At 39.2% G+C, this 27,319-nt stretch overlaps 1 protein-coding gene across 2 annotated transcripts in view; it reads right to left on the bottom strand.

Annotated features, from left to right (window-relative positions):
• Positions 1–726: 726 nt before the first annotated feature.
• USP6NL (USP6 N-terminal like) overlaps positions 727–27,319 on the bottom strand; it is a 257,526-nt gene continuing 230,933 nt past the window's right edge. For both annotated transcript variants that reach the window (XM_075345279.1, XM_075345278.1), the window contains exons 13-14: positions 25,283–25,435; positions 727–7,352 (exon numbers count right to left, since the gene is read on the bottom strand). In XM_075345279.1, the coding sequence (XP_075201394.1) occupies positions 5,944–7,352; positions 25,283–25,435 (1,562 nt within the window). In that variant the 3' untranslated portion in view covers positions 727–5,943. The remainder of the gene's footprint in view (positions 7,353–25,282; positions 25,436–27,319) is intronic.

Raw genomic sequence — 27,319 nt, 5'->3', positions numbered from 1 at the left:
AGATAATTAACTATTTAAGAGGGTTTCACACTATCATTAAATCACACAGGTCAACAGTACATCATCGCCTTGATTTTTCTGTTGCAGGAGCCCTCTTCTGCCGGTGTCACACTTTGCTTCCATTAGCATTTCTAGAGATGAAAAGTGATTGGAAGGGGACAGTCTCTATTTCACACAAAATATACAGTGGCCCCAAATGGTCCAATTTTTTATATTTGCGGTGTTGCTTCTATTCTTTCACACGCTATATATGATTGGTTCCCCATTTGCAGGGACCTTGGAAGTAGAAACTGAAGAAAGACGGTGTCCATTTTAATCAAGTACCTTTTTCTGCTGTTAATAGTGATGGGCGAGCACTAAAATGCTCGAATGCTCATTACTTGATGACTCGGCCTAATCGGGTCTCTGCCCACACACTGCCATACACAGAGCATTTCTGAGGGGAGGGAGGACTTTTGTTTAGTTTTTTGGTCACACTACATCAGAGAAATGTTGTTTTATCCCTCATTAGAGCCAGAGACTGCAAATGGCTCTCCTTGAGGTGTCTGCTCCCATCCGACAGTGAAGAACGTTTGTGCGTTGTGTCGTCGTTTCATGGACAAAATATCCAAGCATCCAGATGCTCGATCGAGTACCGAGCAGTGGCAAACACGCTCGCTCATCACTAGCTGTTACCAATTTGCAACAAGACAACAAAGTTTTCAAAGAAGAGGCACAGTCTGTAGGTACTTAATAATATTAATTTTAACAAATTAAAAAATACAGTCACATTAAAAACAGTTAAAAACTGTAGCGAATGACATATGAAAATAGTGTGTATATATTTATACATTAAATCTACAATATTTACCATCGCTGACATGTTTTTAGGAGCAGTGTTACCAGCTCAGCACAGTATATTGTACAGCTTGATTAGGAATCATAGGCCTGCAATTAGGACACATTATTACAGTGACATATATGTACATTGTATTATAATTCATTTCTGGAAATAATGAGAAACACAGACCACTAACAATGATCACAAAAATAGGAGTTTTATCATCATTTGTTGCGATGTAGTGTTCAGCTAGCTGTTAACACTTACTGCTAGATAAACCGCACACACAGATCAGTCATTGCTGTCGTTACTACTGCACACATCTACTTAGTCTCCTCTAAAATGTATTACAACTGTACCTTAAAACTTGAAGAAATAAAAATACAACTTTTCTGATCCAACTTAAATACTTACAGAATATGAAAAAGAAACATTAACACTTGTATGTAATTAAGGTATTGTGTGTTCCCTGCAAAGAAACATGTTGTGGTGCAGTACTACTTTGGTTTATGACGCTGCCGAGTGAAAGCTGAAATGACTAAAATTATACTCTTCTTCTGGAACTGTTAAAGAAAGCGCAAAAAAAAGAAAGAAAAAGAAATCAAAGAAAAATGTGTCAATCAGAAGTAGGTGAAAAACCCACTCAGCCCAGCACTTGGAAATAAAGCAGACAATTCAAATTGATTTGCCTTCTCTTAACTATTAGTGTCATTTCGGCACACAATGCATTGATTCGTAAAAGGTGTGATAGTGTAATGATAAAACAGCAGACATTAAGCCATTAAAAGCCAAGGCACACAGTGAAAGACACATGCTGATAGAGCAGAGTGCATGATTACTGAAGGCGGGGAGAGATTCATCTGAAAGCTTGTATAAAATAATGAACACAGGGAAAAATAGCAATTGTGTAATGTTTACCTATTCAGCGAGCGATCGCAAGGTGTTATGTTCTTACACAAAGGGGTATAATTAGAGGAGATATTGCTACAAATACACACACTTTTTAGTTCAACTCAGTAGAGATAAGGGAAACATTGCAAACGTTTTGCATCTGGGGGAAAAGACGATGCAATTCGTTGGTAATGTTAATAGGAAAATACACTAAATTGTGGATCATCATAGATGGAAGAGAGGTATGTGTCAAAGAAGGCACCACACGCAATACTGCAACAAGTGTAGAGATGTTCCCTGCGACTGACGATTTCTATATACGATACTTAGCATTGTATTTGTGAAGCAGAGATGCAGGGTTAGTATACCGCCTTACCTAAATGAGAATTGGAGCCTTTTTATGCCATATTCATAACCGTTATATCAGTGAAGATATGATCTATTAGACCCCTACTGATCATAGGAGCCAGGATCCTTGAGACCACCATTCTATTCCCCCTGGTCTATCCACTGCCTAACATAGCCAAGCCCTGTAATAAGCACAGTCTCAGACTGAATGGAACAGCAGGGTGCATGCTCGACCTCACTCAATACAATGGCATTGGGGGGTCCCCTTATGTGTGATCAGTTGGGAGTCACAGCAGCTGATCTCTCAATAATTAGACACTTACCACCCATTCTATATATAGGGGATCCATTTTGACTATGGGAAAACCCCTTAGGCTATGTGTGCGCACACTGCATTTTTTCAGTGACCACAAAGATGCATGTTTTTGGTTCCCAAAAACGCACCTGCTGCAAAAAAGACAACCAAAACACGCATGCGTTTTTGCCCAGTGCGTTTTTGTTTGTTTTTTTAACATCAAGCCATAGGAAAAAAAAACCTTTAAAAATTTCATTTTTTTATTAAATATTAAAAATTACCCACACCAAGGTGTTACAAACATACGATTTAGATAATACATGAGGCCATTGGGGTGCACAGGAAAGGGTGAATTGCTAGCGCTATAAAGGCAGTCCCTTCTGTGCTCTGCCTGTCAGCGGAGGTCAGCACCCTATATTAAGATGTGGCGCCCCCACTCCCCGTTGACTGTCCCTATCATCACCCTACGTATCCCTGCCAGAAAAAAAGGGCAAATGCTAAATAAAGTGCAATGCCTAGATAAGGTGCATAGTACAAAAAGTGCTATAAATAGAGGCCAAGCGTGGATGCGGACACCATTGGGAGACGGATGAGTACCCCTATACATGAATTTATGCAGTATATTCACCCTGTACCTGCCAGATTCCATTATAGCACTGTGCACTTTATTTAGCATTTGCAAATTTTTTTTCTAGCAGGATACATAGGGTGATGGTAGGGGCAATCGACAGGGAGTGGGGGAGCTACATCGTAATATAGGGTGCTGACCTCCGCTGACAGGCAGAGCACAGAAGGGAGTGCCTTTATAGGGCAAGTAAGGCTACGTTCACACATCAGTTTTTTTTCCAAAAAAACGGATAAAACTGATCCGGAGCCGGATCAGTTTTATCCCCATTGATTTGTATTAGCGCCGGATTGTGCTTGATGGTCTTGCGTTGCATAGGGCTATTGACGGATCCGGCATAATTACTCAATGCGGCGGCCGGATGGAACGTCTCATTGAACATTTTTTGTCGCTGAAAAAATAATGTATCCGGCGTAATTTACAATGGAAGCTTATGAATGCCAGATCCGGCGCGATGCGGCAAGAAACGGATGCGGCCACCGGATCAGTTTTTTTTAAACTGAGCATGCTCCAATTTATGGAAAAAAACGGATCCAGCAAAGAAAACGGACGAAACGGATGCAAAAAACGGATGCGCCGGATCCGTATTTTGACAGATCTGGTCTACCGGATCCATTAAAAAAAAAAAAAAAAAAAAAAATCAGGCGCATCCGTTTTTGCATATTGTGCGCCGGATCCGTTGCATCAGGCACACGCCGGATTGTGCCTGATGCCAAAAAACGGAGGTGTGAACGTAGCCTAACTCACCCTTTCCTGTACACTCCAATGGCCTCATGTATTATCTAAATCATTCTTTGCTTGTAACACCTTGGTTTGGGTAATTCCTAATATTTAATAATAAAATTAACGTTTTTAAAGGGTTTTTTCCTATGTTTCACTACTCAATTTGACCCTTAATATCATAATTTATATATCAATATGTTTTTTAAAGTCAAATCTATTGACTGGAAGGGCTCAAAAACACTGGCAAAAACGCAGAAAGATTTGACATAAATGCAGCCGAAAAAAACCCCCAAAACTGCAACGTACGGACAGAAAAACTGAAATCTCAGACTTTGCTAGGGAAGGAAATGCATGCAGTTTAGGTACCAAAACAAAAGAGGCAAAAACACAGCAAAAAACAGCGTGCACATGAGGCCTTTAGGGTAACATTTAATATAGTATCTCTGCTGCAGCCATTCCGCAGGAATATCAGCAATTGGATTTCCCACTGCAGATATCACTCTGAAAAAATTACAGGTGAACATTGCAAAGGGTGAATCATGCAATGACCTCCACAGGAAAAAATGTTCAATTTATGCTGCTCAGTTTTGCCAGCGTTTGCATGAGAGATTCCTTAAAGAAAACCTCTCATGAAGATTTTTTAATTTTTTTTTTTTAATAAAACTGGGTCTGTTTTTATTTAGTTTAGTACGAATGTGTTAATATACTCACCTACCACCGCCTTCTCCAGGATCCAGTGCCGTTCTGCTCCTCTTCTCAGTGATATCACAGCCCTTCACCCTTCCTGGATCACATTAGAGTGAGCAAGAAGTCTCTTTTACGATGTAAGTCTATGGAGCCTCGTTCTGACACTCCATAGACTTACACTGTAAAAGAGACTTCTTGGTCACACAGAAGTAACCCAGAGAGTATGAAGAGCAGTGACATCAGAGAAGAGGAATGGCGCTGGATATCAGAAAGTGGAAGTGAATATATTAGCATATACACACACTACATTACATGCACATATACACAAATTTATAAATAAATATTCATGAGAGTTTCTTTAAAATCTCGAATCATAATGCTGGTACTGCAAGATATCATGATTTCTGTAGTTGCCTGTGGAAAATCCGGTGAAAAGATACCCTTAAGGTGTAAAATAATCCAACATCACTAAATCCAAATTGCAGTAATACAAGGAAATGCAGCGGTTTACCATCTTAAGAAGCTTTGCTTTGGAATACAAGGCAGTTTTCGAAAACTTACTCCGTGAATGATAATGTGGGATGTCTGTGACTTTAATTTGGACATTCTGACCTTATTGCATTAGCTTTAGTTTTGCATGGGATGCACTCAACACCTACATCTCACAGCTGGTACAGCACTTTCAAAATCAATATTGGTAAAGTGCATAGTGTCAAATGGATACAATAAAGCATTTTACAGCGTGAGTAGGCTGGAGTTGTTGGAAGACACACCATTAAGCCTAATACAACCTAGGCAGAATCCATAGCAGCTGCTGCTCACTACTGAAGCACTAAGAAAAGTCTTTCGCAAGTACAGAATGATTATTATAAGACTGCAGGGCCTGGCAGTTGTTAGCCATCCCATGCATTAAACTTTATAATACTTTCATGTACTGTCTGCAGGAACACAATAACCCCCACAAACACAGCTCTTCAATATCTCAACAGAAGAATGTCAAAGAACTCACAAGGAGTCTATGATATAGCTTTCATTAGTCTGAAACATATCAAAAAGTTAGATAAAGCTAAGACAAGTAATAGGCACATCTTAATTGACTCTTTGCTAAAATTGTATACAGATGTACTGTAGAAAGCAATGCCTTAACTGTAGAGAGAGAGGTAACAGACTTCCAAAGTTTGGAATATTATAGAAATAACCCCGAAATGTATTCTTCAGAAAAAAAGAATACACTCAATTTTCATTTTTCTCACTGATCGCATTACCGAAAATCTTTTAAATAATTTCTTGAACTAAAATCTATTATTGAGGCACTAAAGTTATGTAGCTAAGGAATTAATAAATATCTTAGAACAAATATGTACAAAAAAGGGCTACATATTGAACATTTTTAAGTAACACCTAGTTGGTAAGTTTACGCCAACTTTACTGAATGCTTCCATGTACTTGTTATATTGTCCCAACTTGGAGACTCACAATAAGTTCATGCTTGAAATGTTGCTTGTGAACACAAAGCAACCTCATTCTACTGTGAAACCAGGAGTGGTAAGTGGTTCACAGCATAACAGACTCATGCATTATTAGTCCATCACGGTGATTTCGAAAGTGCGGTGCTCCAGGTTTTGAATGTAGATATCGTGGTGGAGTTACTTGCTCATTTTGTGGTGAAGTCCTTAGCCTCACTGGACTATTAACAGATAAAGAAGAAAAATTGGTCCCTGGGCTTGAAGGCTGGTAAGAGCCTGGGGACTTCTGCAAATTGGACAAGTAACTTCTTGATGCCTCACGATTTAATGGTTGTCCAAATGTCCCAAAAGACACTTCAGGTAAGAATGAGTGGTCCACTTGGTAATCTACGGGTGGAATAACAATATATCTATTTTCCCTTTGATTAAAATTACCCAAGTGTAGCGTAGCATTCTCTTCTGCAGGTAAAACTTCAATTCTGTTGGAAGGTGAGGTTACTGGGTTTTGCCTACCAGTGGAGTTCACTGGTATTTTATCTGAAGAAAAATCAAAACTGCGATCATAGGACCTATTTGACGGACCAATCCAGTTTTGTGACTGGTGCTCACTGTTTAGTCTACTCGAGTATTTTGCATTATCCGGATAAAGTGGTGGGCTGCTGTAAGATGGTGGTGGGCTACTGTAAGATGGTGGTGGTTGTTTGTACACATCACCAGTACCCCGAAATGGTGTTGAACGTCCTGGAGAGCGTGGTTGCATACCAACAGCTGAATTGCTATTAGTTGCTCTTGGTGGACTGGATCCTTTTGACAGAATATGTGATGAAGTGCTATTAAAATACATCACATTTCTGTCAGACAAGTCTGACTGATGCCTGGAATCTTCAACATGATTGTCAATCTCATTTTCACCGCCAGAAACATTATCATACTGCGATGCATTGGATCCTCTCTTACCTCCGGCATCAAACACTCTATTTTTTTGCTTCACTGCTAAACCCCGAGATTCAGTCTGACCTAAAACTCTATATTCTGGGGGGTTGCCTCTTCCATCACTGATATGTTTTAGTAGAAGCTCTTTATTTTTGGATTCAGATGGTAAATTCCATTTAGGAGCAATTCCCTTTGATGAACTGGATGTTGCATTTGAGTTTTGGTTGGCGGCAGCATGGTCATAGTACTTCACTTTGTCCTGAGTTGGAGTAACAGGCTGAGGATATTTTCTATTGTGTCCATTTGTCTTAAACTGTTCAGTACGATACTCTCCAGAGTCCCTCTTTATGGATTTCAATGTCGACTTATCAATTGAATTCTTTCTCTTCTTCTCAGTTGGAGAAGCTTGCTGAGCTTTACTCGGAGAAGGAACTTTTTCGGGTTTAACTTGGTTTGGAAGCCAGCTGGTATTCTTTTGTCCATTCATTATATGATTTGCAAGTATTGGAGCAGGTTCAGAAGGAATTAGACCAAGAGTTTTTTTAGGCTGCTCCTCCTCTTTGCCTAAAATATAAAAGCAAAAAAATGATTAATACAAAAAGCAATTTAATAATAAAAAAACAAAACAAGTAAAATGGTAGTTAAACTTTCTATATAAAAATTGTTGGCACTTAAAAGGGTTTGTCCAGTCTTGGGAGTACAAGTGTAAAGTCACTGAGGATTCACAAGTCTGCGGTGTTTCTAGTGCGTGCTATTAAAATTCTCCTGTGCCAGGAACAGGAAGGCGCCTGACAACAGGTATGCAATATGCCTACATGCGATCACATGTCGACAATACGTGTGCAGCCTCCCTCAATACAAGTGAGTTGAGCGAGACCGGACAGGTCTAAATGGTATGTGGCTGTAAGCATGTAAACTGCATACATGTGGTTGCATGATCCCCCGCTCCTGGAAATAGGGTGCACGTGAGGATTCACAAGTCTGTGATCGCAGAGTGTCTGCGGACGTGTGCACCAAGCCTGGACAACCTATAAGATAAGACTTAGATGACAAGGTGATATCATTAAAATTCTTATGATATTTGCTGGTAACATGCAGCAATCTTAAGGAAACCCTGAAGTCACTTGTGGGAAGTGCTAACACCATGATATACTGTACTATGACACACGGCACACCAGGTGTTACCATAGGAGGAACAAAACCTTACAGGATAGTTTAACCAGTTGAGGAGAAAGCGTTTTCTGCTGAAACAGCAGTAATAATATTAAAGGGTTAATCCCATCTCAAAGATCCTATCCCAATATGTAGTAGGTGTAATAATAAGATTAGCAAATACCTACAATTAGAAATGTAGTATAGTTCTCCTGAAAAGCTGTCACTTACCTTATGTGCAGGGCATTACAGTAGATTAGGTGTCCAAGGTTACAGCCACACATAGGGACAGTTAGTTGCTTGTGGTCATAACCATGGATACCCAAGCTGCTTGCCATGCCCTGCACATGAGGTAATGACATAGCTTATCAGGAAAACATGATCATATTTATAATTGGAGGCATTTTCTAACATCTCCTACATATTGAGATAGAATCTTGGAGATGGGAATACCCCTTTAAGTATTTAAATACTGTAAGTAAAAAATTAAAGTGGTCCTAACACTAAACTGTAGAGGCCTCAAGCACGGATTCCATCCCAGAGCAGATATTGAATATTTTTTCTAATAAGAGGAAATGTTCGCTCTGTCATCATTTTGCTAAGGGGTGGGAAATCATGAGTTTAGAAATATTTCAAGCCTCCTATAGTCTGTCAGCTCACCTTTAGGGAATAAACCTTGCATTAATTCAAATCAAACTGAACTACTATATACAAATCCCTTTTAAAAAAAAAAAAAAAAAAAAAAAAAAAAACAATCCAGGTTGACCTTTGGCAACTGAACATTTCCAGGCAGTAATTGCATTCTCAATCTACTCAAGTATACAAACGTCAGAAGCCTACATATTTTAGTCGTGCAATGATTTATTCACTAATAAATACTGAAAATGACAATAAGATGTTTCAATTTTACTTGAATTTCAAACCTTTCTATGTAGAAGACATTGAGCATGAAAGTGATGCTCGCGATTTTCTGCTTTATATGTAAAACAATCCAGGGCCTAATTTCTGTAGCGGAGATACGATGCCATTCACTTCACTATTTACTACAGAATTACTTAAGAGCATATAGATGCAGTGATCCAAGTTCTGGGTGGCTGGGTTCATTTTCTCTGGAATGTTAATTATTCAGTACATTCTTTCTTCAGTGTGTTCGAAAAATAATTTGTTAAAACGAAGAGGGAAAAAAAAAAAATCAAAGCCAGTAGGACCCTTATAAAACAAAGCCTTTTAATATAATCCATCTTTGTCTTGCTTGGTATTTAAATGTATGTCCCCTTTGTTAATAATGTCACTCCTGCAGTTCTTTCAGGAGTTTAGCTTAAGCTTGCCTCCCACTTTTCACGGTTTATGCTGATTTTGGAATTTAAATACCACGTGAAGTCAGATTTAACACCTGAGCTCACAAATCCAGCAAGTGTGTAGATGAAACCCAGGAAGAAAAATCTTAACTAGTAGTTGTACGGAAAATATTCAAAGGGGTTCCGCAGTATAAATAATTTAGTATATTTATTACACAAAGAAATCTGTTTAAAGAAAACCAAATACTCACCAGCCCAGAGGAAATATAAAAGAAATCAAGACCTACTTGACTCACAAATTTACGATCAACCACTGTGTCCTCACTAACACACTTTAAGGCTATGTGCGCACGTTGCGTAATTACATGCAGTTATGCTGCGATCTGCACCGCAGCGTAACTGCATGCGTCCTGCGTCCCCTGCATAATCTATGAAGATTATGCAGGAGTCGTGCGCACGTGGCGTATTAGAGCGCAGTGCTTCGGCTGCTCCTCGAAGCACGCGTTCTAAGTGACATGTCACTTCTTTCCTGCTCTCTGCCTGCATCCCCCGCCCTGTCTATGGGAGGGGCTACACTCAGAGCGCATGGAATCTGCTTTTTTTTTTCATTACGGACTGTTTCTGCAGCAATTTGAAGGGCACGTGTGCTGTTCAAATCGCTACAGAAATTTCTGCAGGGACAGTACGCAACGTGCGCACATAGCCTTAGGGTATTACAAATGTTCCCTTAACCCCTTAAGAAACGAGCCACTTTGTAAGCTAATTACAGACCCTCATTTTTCAAATCTGACCGGTGTCACTTTACGTGGTAATAACTCTGGAATGAATCCCAAGGATTATGAGATTGTTTTTTGTAACATGTTGTATTTCATGGTAGAGGTACATTATGGTTAATATTTACATTTATGAAAATATTGAAAATGTGGCAAAAAAACTTCTCAATTCTCAAAATTTTTTGTTTTTTTTACAACAGATATACCATACAAAATAGTTTAATATCTACTCCATGTCTACTTTACATCAGCACCATTTTGAAAATCATTTTTCTTTTGTTAGAAAGGTTAAAGTTTATCAGCAATTTCTCATTTTTCCAACAAAATTGACAACCCCATTTTATTAGGGACCACATCACATTTAATTAGGGCAAGTTTCTCAGTGTGCGAGATGTATTATATCAGACTGTTCTGATCTTCTGCATATGTCAGTGTGGGGAGAGGGCAGCACAGCTGAGTTTAGCTGTGTCGCATTACAAACCCTTCTATCAGCTATCCTCCTCTCACAGCACGGTCACCTATAGTGCCCCCTGCCCTACACTGCCTGCCTTGAAATGTCTCAGCAATCACACTTCTGAACAAAGCTCATTTTAATCAATAGATCTTGGAATAATAATAAACTCCACAATTGGATGTGTTTTAGTAGAAAAAAAAAAAAATGTTCCTGTGCTGAAATAATCTTATATATGTGCCACTGCTATGTACTGTGCAATTGAGTGGTCTGACTATACAGGGTCATGGTCTGATTATACTGCTTTTACTTCCTCCCCTGCCCAGGAGATGTGGTATGATCAGACCATGTTACTGTACGGTCAGACACAGTTATTACAATGTACATATCGGGGGCACATATATAAGATCTCAGCACAGGAATATTTATAATAATAAAAAAAATACAATTGTAGAACATTATTGATCAAAGACCAATTACTTTGCAAATTTTTCCACAAGGAAAAGGCAAAATAATAATTTTACACCCCCCCCCCCACCGGTTTTAGGCTATATGCGCACGTTGTGTATTTGCATGCAGCTACGCTGCGATCTGCACCGCAACTGCATGCGTCCTGCGTCCCCAGCATAATTATGAAGATTATGCAGGAGCCGTGCGCACGTGGCGTATTAGAGCGGAGTGCTTTGGCTGCTGCCCGAAGCGCGCGTTCTAAGAAGTGACATGCCACTTATTCCGTGCGCTCTGCATGCATCCCTCGCTCTGTCTAAGGGAGGGGCTGCACTCAGAGCGCAAGGAATCGGCTTTTTTTTTTCATTACGGACTTTCTGCAGCGATTTGAAGCGCACGTGTGCTGTTCAAATCGCTGCAGAAATTTCTGCAGGGACAAACGCTACGTGCGCACATAGCCTTATTCTGCTCTTGCTCTGCCACTAATACATCACATGTTCAATTCAACATGAAAAATTTGGTGAAAGAGCCTGTTTAAGGAGTAACATCAGATCTGCAACAAGAATGCAAGTTTGTCATTGGCACCAAAGGATACGGCTCATCCATTTTGCCAAGTAGGAAGTTGTCATGTTTGGGGTATCTACTGCAAATTGTGCAGCTCTCCTACAAAAAAAATGTTAGGTTCTCAATGCACATTTTGATAAAAGTATGTGAGCCCATTTTCCAGTAACGAGACAACATCTTTTAGACAGGACTAAATAGATTTGCTTTTTTTTATGTCTAGGCTACAAAGAACTGAGAAAGAATTGGATTGAGTTATATACAGTTTAATCAAAATATACACTAAGAACCTTACATTTTTATTTTTTATGAAATAACAGTGGGATTTATATGTATTCATTGTTTGCAGAGTGTGGTTATTTAAGGTTTGTGTCTACATTAAAACTTCAGCCACAGTGTGTGTGCGTATGCATGTGTGTATGTATATGTGTGTATGTATATGTATGTATTATGTATGTATTATGTATGTATGTATGTATGTGTGTGTACACATACAGATTTTTGCATTACATATATAGGTTTCACAGGAAATTAATAAATAAGTTTTGGTCCTTTCATTTCATGGTTGCATAGCACCCCCTAGTGGCATTGCTATTCAACACTGTTCAGTCAGTATACTTTGAAGCCATTTCCACTGTGAATGCATCAGCTCCATTAATTACAGGTCAGTATAGCTGAAATTTAACAGACTGCAACCTCTGCTTTTCAGGCTGAAATCAACATTTAATGAGCAAACTAAAATAAAAAAAATCTTTATATTTCAATGATTTATGAGATGTGAATTTATAGCTTTCATTTTAATTCAGCTAAATTAAGGTTTATGTCATTCATTAATTGCTACAAGATATTCTAGTGTGATGTGTGGTCTACAACACTGATTATATGCTTCCAACGTTCAAAAGCAGTAACAAAAGGGTATAGGAAAAATATATATGTATGTGTGTATAGATATATGTATGCATATACCGTATATTTGTTAAAGCTATTGCTAAATGCACCGCATTAGATACACACACATATCTAGACGCCTTGGTGGCAATTTAACAAGCACTGCTTTAAAAATCACCTCCAAGACTGAATGTTCCTTTAACTATCACAGCATGGATTAAGTCTAAAGAAAGGGCAGCTTTTTTTTTTTTAGTTAAAAATGTCACAAGAAAGCACCTGCTTTCTGCAGTGATAAAAAATTGACATCCTGCTGCAGCATTTAGCGGTCATTATAATGAAAAATAATGTGCTGAAAATTGCAAGTGAAATCAAAGCCTCTTATACCTCGACACGAAGGCTGCAATGGGAATATGGTAGTATATCACTAAACGCCTACAACCAGAGCAGAAAGTGTGAAAATAGATTTCTACCGCTCTGTACAACACGAGAACGATTCTGGGAGTTACGGAGCAGTGAATGTCAGACGGGCGCATTTTGGGCCACTTCAAAACCTTTCTATTGTAGTCTACATTCAGCATCCCAGGTGGGAAAGAAACACAAGACTTAAATGTTTCAGAAAGGGTAAAGGTTTTCTCTATTGTTTTGATTTTCATGTTAACATCATTTTGGACGATTTTTTTTGTAGCCAGACATTATGTTCAAGTGAGGTAGCACTCCCAATTCTCAAGTCTGCTCCTAACTAATTTCTAGAACATTCTAGAATGAAGAAAGATATTCCAGGCATTGTTAGGATTAAAAATCTTTAGATTGCAGCATAATTAAAAAATACGTTCCAAGGACAATCACAATTAAATCTATCCCTACGCGTTTCAGACAAAAAAACTTAGTCCTTATTCATGGATGATGTAGGGGAAACATGCCTTAGGCTAAGTTCACACTTCAGTTGTTTTAAATCCGTCAGGTCCGTCAGCAACGGATCAGTCGTTTTCAAGATGTCAACGGATGTGTTTTTTACAGGATTCCTTTCACAGGAATCCTGTGAAAAAACTGATCCGTTGCGTCCGTTACATCCGTTATTGACGGATCAGTCATGATCCGTTTGTGTTTGGGACAGCCCAGGGGGTGTGCCAAACATGCTGGGCATGCTCAGTAGAGCATGACTGAATCCTGCGCTGGATTCCGTCGTAAGACGGATTACGATGGAATCCAGCACCATAGACATACATTACAAGCTTGACGGATGGCAACTGATTCCTGCAGGGCGTGTTTATTTTGACGGCCCGAAAAACGTTACATTCTGCGTTGCTACCCGCTCGGCGGTCAGTCAAAAACGACGGACCGCGACGCAGCGGATGCAACGCAGGGTCATCAGTTGCAATCCGTCACTAATATAAGTCTATGGGGAAATACTGGATTCCTGCAAAATATTTTGCAGGATACCGTAATTCCCCAAGGCGACGGATTGTGACTGATGCAAAACAACTGAAGTGTGAACTTAGCTTTATTTGTAAGCCCATTTAGAGATGATAATCTGGAATATTCTGTTAGGAGGCTTATTAGACCATTATAAACCAGATGAATGAGCAAAGCGCTCGTTTACCAGCCACAGTCGGCTCGTGTACCAATCTGAATGAATAAAACCTAAAACAGCAAATTGAAAATGGGATGAAGAAAACAGAAGTAAAAGACCCATGCTTCTATTGATGGACAGCAAAAGATCTATGGGAAGTAGAAATTACCCATAGAGGAAACAGACATTTGTCACTTCAAGTGCATCAATAGATTTTATATCTTTACTTTTAGGTCTACCTTTTCTCAAAGACAGCCTAAGGTGCAAGTTGAGCGCCAGAACCCCTTTTTGTTGCAGGTCATGGTCCGCCATTGTTCTTTGGCTGCAGTATATATGTACTAGAAGTTCAACGCTCTACTATTCCCTTATATCTATTGTCACTACTATTGCGGCTGTGCATCCTCCCTCTTTTGCTCGCTCTACTATTCCCTTATATCTATTCTCACTACCATTGCGGCTGTGCATCCTACCTCTTTTGCTCGCTCTACTATTCCCTTATATCTATTCTCACTACTATTGCAGCTGTGCATCCTCCCTCTTTTGCTCGCTCTACTATCCCTTATATCTATTGTCACTACTATTGCGGCTGTGCATCCTCCCTCTTTTGCTCGCTCTACTATCCCTTATATCTATTGTCACTACTATTGCGGCTGTGCATCCTCCCTCTTTTGCTCGCTCTACTATCCCTTATATCTATTGTCACTACTATTGCGGCTGTGCATCCTCCCTCTTTTGCTCGCTCTACTATCCCTTATATCTATTGTCACTACTATTGCGGCTGTGCATCCTCCCTCTTTTGCTCGCTCTACTATCCCTTATATCTATTGTCACTACTATTGCGGCTGTGCATCCTCCCTCTTTTGCTCGCTCTACTAGCCCTTATATCTATTGTCACTACTATTGCGGCTGTGCATCCTCCCTCTTTTGCTCGCTCTATTATTCCCTTATATCTATTGTCACTACTATTGCGGCTGTGCATCCTCCCTCTTTTGCTCGCTCTACTATTCCCATCACAACTGAGGGCCGAGCCACGAAGTCCGGCACATACCCGCTGATACCCATCATGTGACCCTATTGTGCTTCAGTTTAGCTTCATTTTTTTTTTTAAGACATTGGAGTCACTGCATTCCAAGCCCCAAACTGTTTATTTTCTTCATTAGCGCTTTATGAAGGTATGCAGTTTTTAATTTGGAGAACAATTTTTTTGTCACATTTCATTACTTTAAATTGCGCAATAACACTTTTTACTTTTTAGCCATATAAAAAGCATATTGTATGATTAAATATAAACTTCTTTTAGAATGTTTTAATTTGGAACTTGACCATCTGTTTAGATTCTTTAATACACTTTAATATTTTAGTTTTGCATTGCAGATCCCTAGCTGTGAAACCTGCCAGGTATTCTATTATAAATTAAAGAGACCAAAGCGAAAACCAAAGGGTCTTCATAAGGCTGTGGCTTGATAAAAATCATTATTCGAGAGGGGAGCCTCCACTAAATGTAACTGCTTAAATGCTGCTGTTATCGACCGGTGCATCTGTAACTTTGTAGATTTTATGGTGGCATAAAACCCAAGTGGTTTAAGTCACTTTTCTTTATCTTCTAGTATTCGCTCCCACTTATTGATTGTGCCAAATCAAAATGGGGCAGGAGATTCATGAATTTTGCACAAAGTAAAAAAAAACAAAAAAAACAAAAAAAAACAAAAAAAACCCCACCTTTTTCTGTCTATCAATTTTTGTGCGTGAGGAGGGAAAAAAAAAAAAAAAAAACGAACAAAACAAAAAAAAAAAAAAAACAAACAAACACAAAACCCCCCTGCAACAACAAGGTGTTGAAAAAACTGCTTAACAATACGGACATACATAATCACTCCAGAGGGTACAGCGGTACATTTGGGGCAAGTTGTTACTTTTCGTAAAGTCAATGCTGAATCAGGTGAAAACATTACAGAGGTGAATAAAACCGAAGAAAGGAGAATACGTAAATGAAATTGAATGCAAACAAACCACAAAACACCAAAAACAGGAGCATATGCATTACTGATCTGACCCCATAGACTACAGAATAAAGTACCATGTTTTTCGTACTATAAGATGCACCGGACCACAAGACCCACTTAGGTTTTAGAGGAGGAAAATAGAAACAAAAAAACAAAACAGTTTGAAGCAAAGAATGTGGTCATGACACAGTTATTGGGGGGAGGGAGAGGGAATCTGCTGCTGACATTTATATAAGGCCGGGGCCACATGGGGACTACTGCGATCCACTTGCATGACACTCGGCTCGTGCTGGCAGTACAGCAGAGCCGAGTGTCATGCGTGTGTCCTTGCAACTGAGGTCCGTTTGTGCGAGCAGACCTCAGCTGCGGGGGGCGGGCCGGCACTCAGGAGGGGAGGGAGGGATTTCTCTCCCTCTCTCCTGCATAGCCGGCCATTGCCATTCTCGCACTGCACTAGCGGTACACCGGTGTACCGCGAGTGCAGTGCGATTTTTCTCTCGCCCCGTTCACTTGAATGGGTGCAAGAGAAAGTCTCGCATTACAATCGCAGCATGCTGGGAGTGGAGAACATTGAATACTTATTTTTACTAGTGAGCTCACTGTTGGCCCCAGTGTCGGCTCTTACCTCCTGTGGCCCTGTTCCTGTCTTCAGTGGCCTGTTCCACTGTCACCACCCCACAACCAGGTACATTCGGACTATAAGATGGGGTGCCTGGATACATGACCAAGGATCGAAGGTGTTCGGATGTGTTTGTGAAAAATCGAAAACAAAGCAAAGCCTTGCTTCACTCAATGATGCGTGCTGGCACCCCACAGAGAGCCACTTGCAGTCTCAAAACACACTTGCCCTCCCCTCAATGCAATTGCTGTTTATGGCTGGCTGTAAGTGGGTGGAGAGGTGAACTGCCCAATCATTGACTTCTATTATACTGGTTACTCAAGCCCACCTAAACATTTGACCTGCTCGACTCAAGTAAAGAGCACGCGAGCATCATAATATTCGCTCATTATTTCAAGTGCCGAGCAATAGACATAACTGTTCTTTAAATTTAATCTGTCAGTACCTCATCTGAGAGGAGCATAACGTAGGCAAAGAGACCCTGAATTAAACAATGAAGCACTTGGAACCACTGCACCAACTTAAGTGACACAGAGCTGTTAGATTTAGCAATGCAGCAGAGCTGAGAAAGTGAACTGCGCTGACATCAGGTTCTCTATGTACAATCTCTATAGACCGTGAGCTGCTTATCAAAGAAAGAGGCAACGTTGGACAAAGTGCCCACACACCAGCTAGGGAATCATGAATGGATAAGAAAGTCGGGTTTAACACTGCGCTAAAACCATGAAGCCAAACGATGTGATGAATTCTTTGCTATATTTTCTTTATTTAGGCCAAGTCTACGCGTTTCAAAGGCATGTCCGCCTTCTTCATCAGGACAGAGGAAAAAACAACATGATACCAATTGCTACTCGGGGATACATATATAATGAAAAAAAAAAAAAAAAAAAAAGAGACTACGTCTACACAGGTGATGTCAGCCAGGGAGTGACTGAACATCACGTGCATGGAAAACAGAAAAAAGTGGAGAAAAAAAGTGGAAAAAAATGGAAGAAACAGAAAGAAGAAAAAAAAGGAAAATTAGAAGGGGTTGAAACAGAGAGGGTGTACGCATATGTCTGTGAAAAAATTATATTGCTTTAATAAAAACAAATGTAAAAAAATGTGCTTTTTTTATATAAAGCTTGCGCCTAAAAATACATAAAAATATAATGTCAGGTCGCTGACAAAACAATCAGAAAAAAAGTGCAAAAATATATATATATATATGATACTGGAGATAATCCAGCAGTGAAAAAAAGTGCTTTATTTTTAAAGCTTGCGCCTAAAAATACATAAAAATATAATGTCAGATCGCTGACAAAACAATCAGAAAAAGGTGCAGAAATATATATATGTATGATACTGGAGATAATCCAGCAGTGAAAAAGAAAAAAAAAAAAAAAAAAAGAGAAGAAAAAAGAGAAAAGGGGGTTTTGCAAGGTACAAAAATGTGAAAGAAAGATAGAACACACGGATTTTTGCTTTATTAAAAAACAAATGTAAAGAAATGTGCTTTATTAAAAAATACATAAAAATATAGTGTCAGGTCGCTGACAAAACATTCAGCAAAAAAAGTGTAAAAATATATATATGTATGATACTGGAGATGATCCAGCAGTGAAAAAAAGGGGGTTTTGTGAGGGACAAAAATGTGAAAGAAAAATGGGACACACGGGCATAGGGAAAAATACTCCATCGTGCTATGTGAAGTGCTGAAAGGGGTGAAATGAGTTCGAAACGTGGGAAAAAAATTTTTTTGCGCATGCGTGCGCATGAAGGAGCGGGGTGAAAAGAGTTCATGTCGGCATAGAGAACGGGTCGAAATAAGATACAGTGAGTGAGAAAAAAAAAAAAAAAAGGGGAGTAGATCAAATATGAAAAGAATAAAGAAGATAGTTTCTGGAGAGTGAAACAAATATAAAGATCAAATTTTGTATTCATCCATCCAAGGGCAAAAAACGGTGTTTGATGGTATAACATTTAAATAAATACATACAATAAATATAATGAAAATATATAAAGAGTAAAAACCTTTGAGAAACACGCTGAAACCAAAACAATTAATTATCACAACCAACAGATAAAAGGATATATATAAAAAGTTGTGTATAAAAACATACAATCCCACCTTATAAAGAAAGCTGGGGAAGGGGGAAGGAATTTTTGTGGTATCTTAATAAAATAGGGAAAATATATATATATAAAAAATATAAAATGTCCTTATTACATTAGGATAAAAACTGGGTGTATAAAAACTTCATGTTCATGCAGACCGCATTAGAAAATGTAGAAAAATATATATAATATATATCCAAAAAATATTTGTTGGGAATTTATTTCACATAAAAACATTAAAAAAGATCCAAAAAAAAATTATTTTTTTTTTTTTTTGGGATAATAAGTGAGGATTAATAAAACAGATCGGTCAATTCATTGAGCCCATGCGGTTTTAGAGTACTGAGCTTGTGGATCCAAAAGGTCTCTTTTTTGCTTAATAGTTCTAATCTATTTGGTATATCTGAGGGAATATGTTCAATAGGGGTGATTGTACAGGACATCATCTTATTGTGAAATGTCTAGATAAACTGTGCAACATATATCCAATCTTGACGTTTTGTCGGTGAGAATTTAACCCATCACCCCTATTGAACAGTTTATCTAGACATTGTGCTATATTTCACAATAAGATGATGAAAACCGCATGGGCTCAATGAATTGACCGATCTGTTTTATTAATCCTCACTTATTATCCCAAAAAAAAAAAAATAATTTTTTTTGCATCTTTTTAATGTTTTTATGTGAAATAAATTCCCAACAAATATTTTTTGGATATATATTATATATATTTTTCTACATTTTCTAATGCGGTCTGCATGAACATGAAGTTTTTATACACCCAGTTTTTATCCTAATGTAATAAGGACATTTTATATTTTTTATATATATATATTTTCCCTATTTTATTAAGATACCACAAAAATTCCTTCCCCAGCTTTCTTTATAAGGTGGGATTGTATGTTTTTATACACAACTTTTTATATATATCCTTTTATCTGTTGGTTGTGATAATTAATTGTTTTGGTTTCAGCGTGTTTCTCAAAGGTTTTTACTCTTTGTATATTTTCATTATATTTATTGTATGTATTTATTTAAATGTTATACCATCAAACACCGTTTTTTGCCCTTGGATGGATGAATACAAAATTTGATCTTTATATTTGTTTCACTCTCCAGAAACTATCTTCTTTATTCTTTTCATATTTGATCTACTCCCCTTTTTTTTTTTTTTTTTTTTCTCACTCACTGTATCTTATTTCGGCCCGTTCTCTATGCCGACATGAACTCTTTTCACCCCGCTCCTTCATGCGCAAAAAATTTTTTTTCCCACGTTTCGAACTCATTTCACCCCTTTCAGCACTTCACATAGCACGATGGAGTTTTTTTCCCTATGCCCGTGTGTCCCATTTTTCTTTCACATTTTTGTACCTCACAAAACCCCCTTTTTTTCACTGCTGGATCATCTCCAGTATCATACATATATATATTTTTACACTTTTTTTGCTGAATGTTTTGTCAGCGACCTGACACTATATTTTTATGTATTTTTTAATAAAGCACATTTCTTTACATTTGTTTTTTAATAAAGCAAAAATCCGTGTGTTCTATCTTTCTTTCACATTTTTGTACCTTGCAAAACCCCCTTTTCTCTTTTTTCTTCTCTTTTTTTTTTTTTTTTTTTTCACTGCTGGATTATCTCCAGTATCATACATATATATATTTCTGCACCTTTTTCTGATTGTTTTGTCAGCGATCTGACATTATATTTTTATGTATTTTTAGGTGCAAGCTTTAAAAATAAAGCACTTTTTTTCACTGCTGGATTATCTCCAGTATCATATATATATATATATATATATATTTTTGCACTTTTTTGCTGATTGTTTTGTCAGCGACCTGACATTATATTTTTATGTATTTTTAGGCGCAAGCTTTATATAAAAAAAGCACATTTTTTTACATTTGTTTTTATTAAAGCAATATAATTTTTTCACAGACATATGCGTACACCCTCTCTGTTTCAACCCCTTCTAATTTTCCTTTTTTTTCTTCTTTCTGTTTCTTCCATTTTTTTCCACTTTTTTTCTCCACTTTTTTCTGTTTTCCATGCACGTGATGTTCAGTCACTCCCTGGCTGACATCACCTGTGTAGACGTGGTCTCTTTTTTTTTTTTTTTTTTCATTATATATGTATCCCCGAGTAGCAATTGGTATCATGTTGTTTTTTCCTCTGTCCTGATGAAGAAGGCGGACATGCCTTTGAAACGCGTAGACTTGGCCTAAATAAAGAAAATATAGCAAAGAATTCATCACATCATTTGGCTTCATGGTTTTAGCGCAATGTTAAACCCGACTTTCTTATCCATTCATGATTCCCTGTTGCATATCGGGGCTGCTGCTTGACCATTTTCTGCATGCATAGGAGTTGTGCCTGTCACAACTTCCATAGGTGAGCACCTGTTTTCATTTTCTAAGCCTGCATTGTTTGCCAGATAAGACCCTATGTGCGCTTTTCTCTCCACAGCTTTTTGATTTCACACACCAGCTAGGCACAGCAATGATAATCAGAAAGTAAATAATGACTTCAGTTTAGGTAAACAGTACACAGCTTAACATGTGACCCATCATTAATTTCTGCGTTTTAACAACTACCTCATGCTGACCCCATATTACATAGCAAAAATCTGCTGACAGATTTCATTTAAAAATGCTATAAGATGAAGGTTTCAATTATAGGGGTTTAAACAATTACATTCAATAGTGCAATTAGAATGAATAGACCTTAATAGATAACATGGCTGCAGACTTAACTATGAACATTGGAGCAATGGTTAGCTTTTGTGCAGTAATAATGGATATTCTTGTTCACTCATTTGAGTGAAAAAACCCAAAATATATTGGAAATGTCTAAATTGTCGTCACTGAAAAATGCACTATAAGTCCGTCATGCACGGTAGATAATTGTTAGTAGATTGGCGCTGCTTGACGACTGTTCTCTTTCTAGGTCACAAGGAATCGGGCATGTTGGATTTTAGCCTGTCCAATTGTCTGTTCCCCCTGTAGATAATTGCAAAAAAAGCTATCTAGCAGTATGTTCTGCATTACTTTTTCCTGCAAAACTATCTACTTTGAAAAGCTTTCAGGATTCAAAAGTAAAGCACAGCACTAAGCATTTCTATAGGTTAAGGCAATCCCTAGCTATACCTGGTTACAAAGTAGCAACTTTCATAGAGGCATATTACGGCATCACCATGGGCTCATCGAGCGAAAGGTTGAAATATTAATTTTATTTTTAGCATCCACAACAGTAGCCAGTTCACTGCAGTAGCAGCTGCTTGGTCAATAAGGCTAGAATCACAAACTCATTTTTTTAAGCAGTTTTCTGAGCCAAAGAGAGGAAGAAATCCAAAAGAAATGGGAAATAATAAATTGAATGACTTCTTGCTGGATACACTTGTATCTTTGGAGCAAACGGCATCAAACATTTCTTGCGTGTTTACAGTTCTGGTGTGGCCAGATCAGCTTCCAATTTCTTAATTTCCCTTGTTTCTCTTAGCACTTCTACACTGGTCTAAATCTCAAAGATAAAGCTTTGTATCTTAACATTAAGCTACAATAGAAGAAATTACAGTTTTTGTTCCATAAAAGTAGGAATAAGCAATCAGCTATTTAAAGTGGTTCGCTGGTATATCACCCCTGGAATTTACTCTCCACTCCCGTGCTACCAAACAATGTTCTTTGCCAGACCAGAAGCAATGACTAGTGATGGGCGAACCCCCCGATGTTTGTGTTCAGGAGCCTCGCCTGAACTTTTTGTAACATTCGAGTTCTGAGATAACGCGAACTTGCGTTCGAAACCCGAACTTGGACTTTACAGTTATGGGATGGGGGGAGGTTTGTAAAATAAAGAATATAGTTAATAAACATTGTCATACTTACCACTCCCGTGATGCGTCCTGCAGACCCACTCAGACCCACTCAGCCGCTGTATCCTGGCCGCTGCTTATGGGTCCGATCATTAACTTCCGGGGGTATTCACTGCACTGCTCGTCACTCGGCAGTCTTCGGCTTTTTTCGTCCGTGTTCGTGGTGATGCGAGAGTTCACCCGAGTCCATGGCTTAGCCATTGATTGAACGTTGACTGTCACTGTCAGTCTGCTTCTCGCTCTGTATAGACACTTGTCTATACAAAGTGATGAAGCAGAGCTGACATTGCTCTCCCTGTGGACTACGTTGGACAAAGGATTTTTTTTTTATAATAAAGGTGGAGTCTTTAAATGTTTTTTTTTTGTTTTATTTCTAATAACATTTTTTCTGTGTTTTTCTTTTTACTGTTTACTAGAAATTAATGGGTGGCCATGTCTAATTTGGTGTGACACCATGAATTTCGGGCTTAGTACTAGCTCAGAATACAAAGCTGGTATTAACCCCTTCATTACCCAGCATGACAACCATCAGGGCCGCTGGACGAGCTGGGTAAAGTGCCAGGAAATCGCGCTAAGAAACAATGCTGAGTGATGAGCAGTGCAGTGAATACCACCGGAAGTTAATGATTGGACTCAAAAGCAGAAGCAGCCGGGAGACAGCGGTTGAGCAGGTCCGCAGGACACGTCGCATGACTAGTAAGTATAATCATAATGTTTTTTTTTACTAATGTGTTTTTTTTTCTTCTTCTTCTTCTAACAGCCCCTGGTCCTGAACTGGACCTGAACTGTAACACGAGCTGCCCAGGAAAACTGTTCGGTACGGACCCCGAACTTTACAGTTTGGGTTCGCCCATCACTAGCAATGACATCACAAAAACCAGCTATCCCCAAAGCCACCGAATGGCTACAGGTTTGGGTGACTGGCTTTGGGACTTTATAGATTCCAGTCGGCTTGACATTGTCAGAATGGCAGTAATGGTGATGGGAGCAGATTCCAGGTATCTTTCTTTCCCCAGGCTGGCTTACCCCTGTCAAGTTTAAAAATATTACAGAGAACTCCTTGAGGTATAAAATATACAGTACATATACAGTGCCTACAAGTAGTATTCAACCCCCTGCAGATTTAGCAGGTTTGATAAGATGCAAATAAGTTAGAGCCTGCAAACTTCAAATAAGAGCAGGATTTATTAACAGATGCATACATTTTACAAACCAACAAGTTATGTTGCTCAGTTAAATTTAATAAATTTTCAACATAAAAGTGTGGGTCAATTATTATTCAACCCCTAGGTTTAATATTTTGTGGAATAACCCTTGTTTGCAATTACAGCTAATAATCGTCTTTTATAAGACCTGATCAGGCCGGCATAGGTCTCTGGAGTTATCTTGGCCCACTCCTCCATGCAGATCTTCTCCAAGTTATCTAGGTTCTTTGGGTGTCTCATGTGGACTTTAATCTTGAGCTCCTTCCACAAGTTTTCAATTGGGTTAAGGTCAGGAGACTGACTAGGCCACTGCAACACCTTGATTTTTTCCCTCTTGAACCAGGCCTTGGTTTTCTTGGCTGTGTGCTTTGGGTCGTTGTCTTGTTGGAAGATGAAATGACGACCCATCTTAAGATCCTTGATGGAGGAGCGGAGGTTCTTGGCCAAAATCTCCAGGTAGGCCGTGCTATCCATCTTCCCATGGATGCGGACCAGATGGCCAGGCCCCTTGGCTGAGAAACAGCCCCACAGCATGATGCTGCCACCACCATGCTTGACTGTAGGGATGGTATTCTTGGGGTCGTATGCAGTGCCATCCAGTCTCCAAACGTCACGTGTGTGGTTGGCACCAAAGATCTCCATCTTGGTCTCATCAGACCAGAGAACCTTGAACCAGTCTGTCTCAGAGTCCTCCAAGTGATCATGAGCAAACTGTAGACGAGCCTTGACATGACGCTTTGAAAGTAAAAGGTACCTTACGGGCTCGTCTGGAACAGAGACCATTGCGGCGGAGTACGTTACTTATGGTATTGACTGAAACCAATGTCCCCACTGCCATGAGATCTTCCCGGAGCTTCTTCCTTGTTGTCCTTGGGTTAGCCTTGACTCTTCGGACAAGCCTGGCCTCGGCACGGGTGGAAATTTTCAAAGGCTGTCCAGGCCGTGGAAGGCTAACAGTAGTTCCATAAGCCTTCCACTTCCGGATGATGCTCCCAACAGTGGAGACAGGTAGGGCCAACTCCTTGGAAAGGGTTTTGTACCCCTTGCCAGCCTTGTGACCCTCCACGATCTTGTCTCTGATGGCCTTGGAATGCTCCTTTGTCTTTCCCATGTTGACCAATTATGAGTGCTGTTCACAAGTTTGGGGAGGGTCTTAATTAGTCAGAAAAGGCTGGAAAAAGAGATAATTAATCCAAACATGTGAAGCTCATTGTTCTTTGTGCCTGAAATACTTCTTAATACTTTAGGGGAACCAAAACAGAATTCTTGTGGTTTGAGGGGTTGAATAATAAATGACCCTCTGAATAAACTTTTCACAATTTAAAAAAAAAAATAAAAAAAGAAATAACATTCTTTTTTGCTGCAGTGCATTTTACACTTCCAGGCTGATCTACAGTCCAAATGTCACAATGCCAAGTTAATTCCGAATGTGTAAACCTGCTAAATCTGCAGGGGGTTGAATACTACTTGTAGGCACTGTATATTACACACACACAGCATGCCAAGGTGAGGAATCTCTACATTCATTCTAGACCTGGATCCACAAACAAAGTTTTTTTACCTGGAGGGGGAAGGTCAAGCTTTGCACGCCTTAACTCTGTCATTGATAGCTGGAGCTGTTCAATCACATAGTCATCCTCATAACCGAAATCCTTAGCAAGGCTCTCCTGTAGGAACTCTATTAGATCTTCCATAGTCAGCTTCATTAAATATTCTAAACAAAAACACAATAAGGTTACTTAATAACAAAACGAGCAGGTAAAGAAGAAGAGAAAATTACTTCATCACATAAGCTCCAATAGCTATAAAAGCATCATTATGGCTTTTGGGTTATTAGCATTTACTTATTTATGAATAATTAAACAGGGAATAACAATAGTGTGAAAAACGCAATGCTAAATTATAAAACTTCATTAAAAACGTATGGTTTTATGGAGAGCATATTAATGATGGCTGGCACATCCCAGCTTGTACTGAATGCTTTGTGAATTCATCCAAGTGTTGCTTGTGAGACCATTCAAAAAAACAAAACAAAAACGAAAAAAAAAACCAACCAGCAGACGTAAAATGAAAGTCATAATAAACACAGACAGGCAAACAAAAAAAGGTTTAGTCTGTGGGGATTGGAGAATTCACTTGAACATTAAGCAGGGTTTTAATAAAACAGAAATCAGCCCAGAACTGCAAGAAACAAATCGAAATTACAAACAAAAACACAATATGATATATACATTATATACCTTTACCTTCCTACATTTCTATGTCAGACACTATAAAGTAAACTACTCGACAATTCAAGTAAAAAAGGACTGACAAAGTCTACTTTCACACTTGCGTTGTGCGGCATCCGTTGCAATCCACCACCGTGAGGAATTACGGTAACCGTTGCAGGAATCCTCCATTTATTCCTCATAGGCTTCTATTAAGAGCGGATTGCAACAAATGGTCTTGCGTTGCATCCGCCCCGCGGCGCATCAGTCGTTTTGTCACTGATGGGCGGGGGGAACGCGCAATGTAGCATTTTTTGAGCGGCGGAATCCCTTTTTTTTCACTGCACATGCTCAGCTCATGTTTCGCTCTCTCTCTCGGTGGCCAAACGATCAGCTGGCCGCCGGGTGATCAGCTGATCGGTCACAATAGCCTGCCGCCGGTAAAAAACAGTAAAAAAAAAAAAAAACTGGATCATTGTTTTGCAGTATCAGTCACATCAGTTGTGCCACTATTTGCAACGCATCCGTTGCATCAGTCACACAACTGATTGTGACGGATGCCGCACAACGCAAGTGTGAAAGCAGTCAAAGGGGGACGATGCATGTTCTGAACATGGTACGGTCATTGTTTTTACTTTTTTTCCCTAAATAAAAGAGCAGTACACAAAGTAAGGAAACAAGAGTAACATCCAGTATCTGTAAATACATACATAAGAAGTGTATTCAAATGTAAGGATTGTGGGAAATCCTGTAGAATGAATGGATTAAGTCTGCAGGAGTAATGAAAACAGCCGGTAAACTAAGTTAGATTTGTGAATATGAAAAGCATGTCTTAAAAGGTGTTAGGACACAGTTAACACTGTGGAATTTGGGAATGAACCATATTGCCTGGAGTAGTACGATCCAGAGAGTTGGTGAAGCTTGAGTAGAGTTTTTAAGAGAATGGGATATTCAGATTAATGAAAATAGTCAAAAATTTGGCAGAAAGGTGGGTCAGGGACAGAGTGGAGTGATAAACAGAAATTAGGGAAAAAACGTGGTGGTGCAACATTAGGCTATGTGCGCACGTTGCGTAATTACATGCAGTTACGCTGCGCTTTGTAGCGCAGCGTAACTGCATGCGTCCTGCGTCCCCTGCATAATCTATGAAGATTATGCAGGAGCCGTGCGCACATGGAGTCTTAGAGCGCAGCGCTTCGGCTGCTGCCCGAAGCACGCGTTCTAAGAAGTGACAGGTCACTTTTTCCGTGCGCTTTGCCTGCAGCCCCTGCTCTGTCTATGGGAGGAGCTGCAGGCAGAGCGCATGGAATCGGCTTTTTTTTATTTCACTACGGACATTTTCTGCAGCGATTTGAAGCGCACGTGTGCTCTTCAGATCGCTGCAGAAA

Source organism: Anomaloglossus baeobatrachus, chromosome 4 (genome assembly GCF_048569485.1).
Source record: "Anomaloglossus baeobatrachus isolate aAnoBae1 chromosome 4, aAnoBae1.hap1, whole genome shotgun sequence".
Classification (NCBI taxonomy): Eukaryota; Metazoa; Chordata; class Amphibia; order Anura; family Aromobatidae; genus Anomaloglossus; species Anomaloglossus baeobatrachus.
This window is presented reverse-complemented; position numbering and strand designations above follow the sequence as displayed.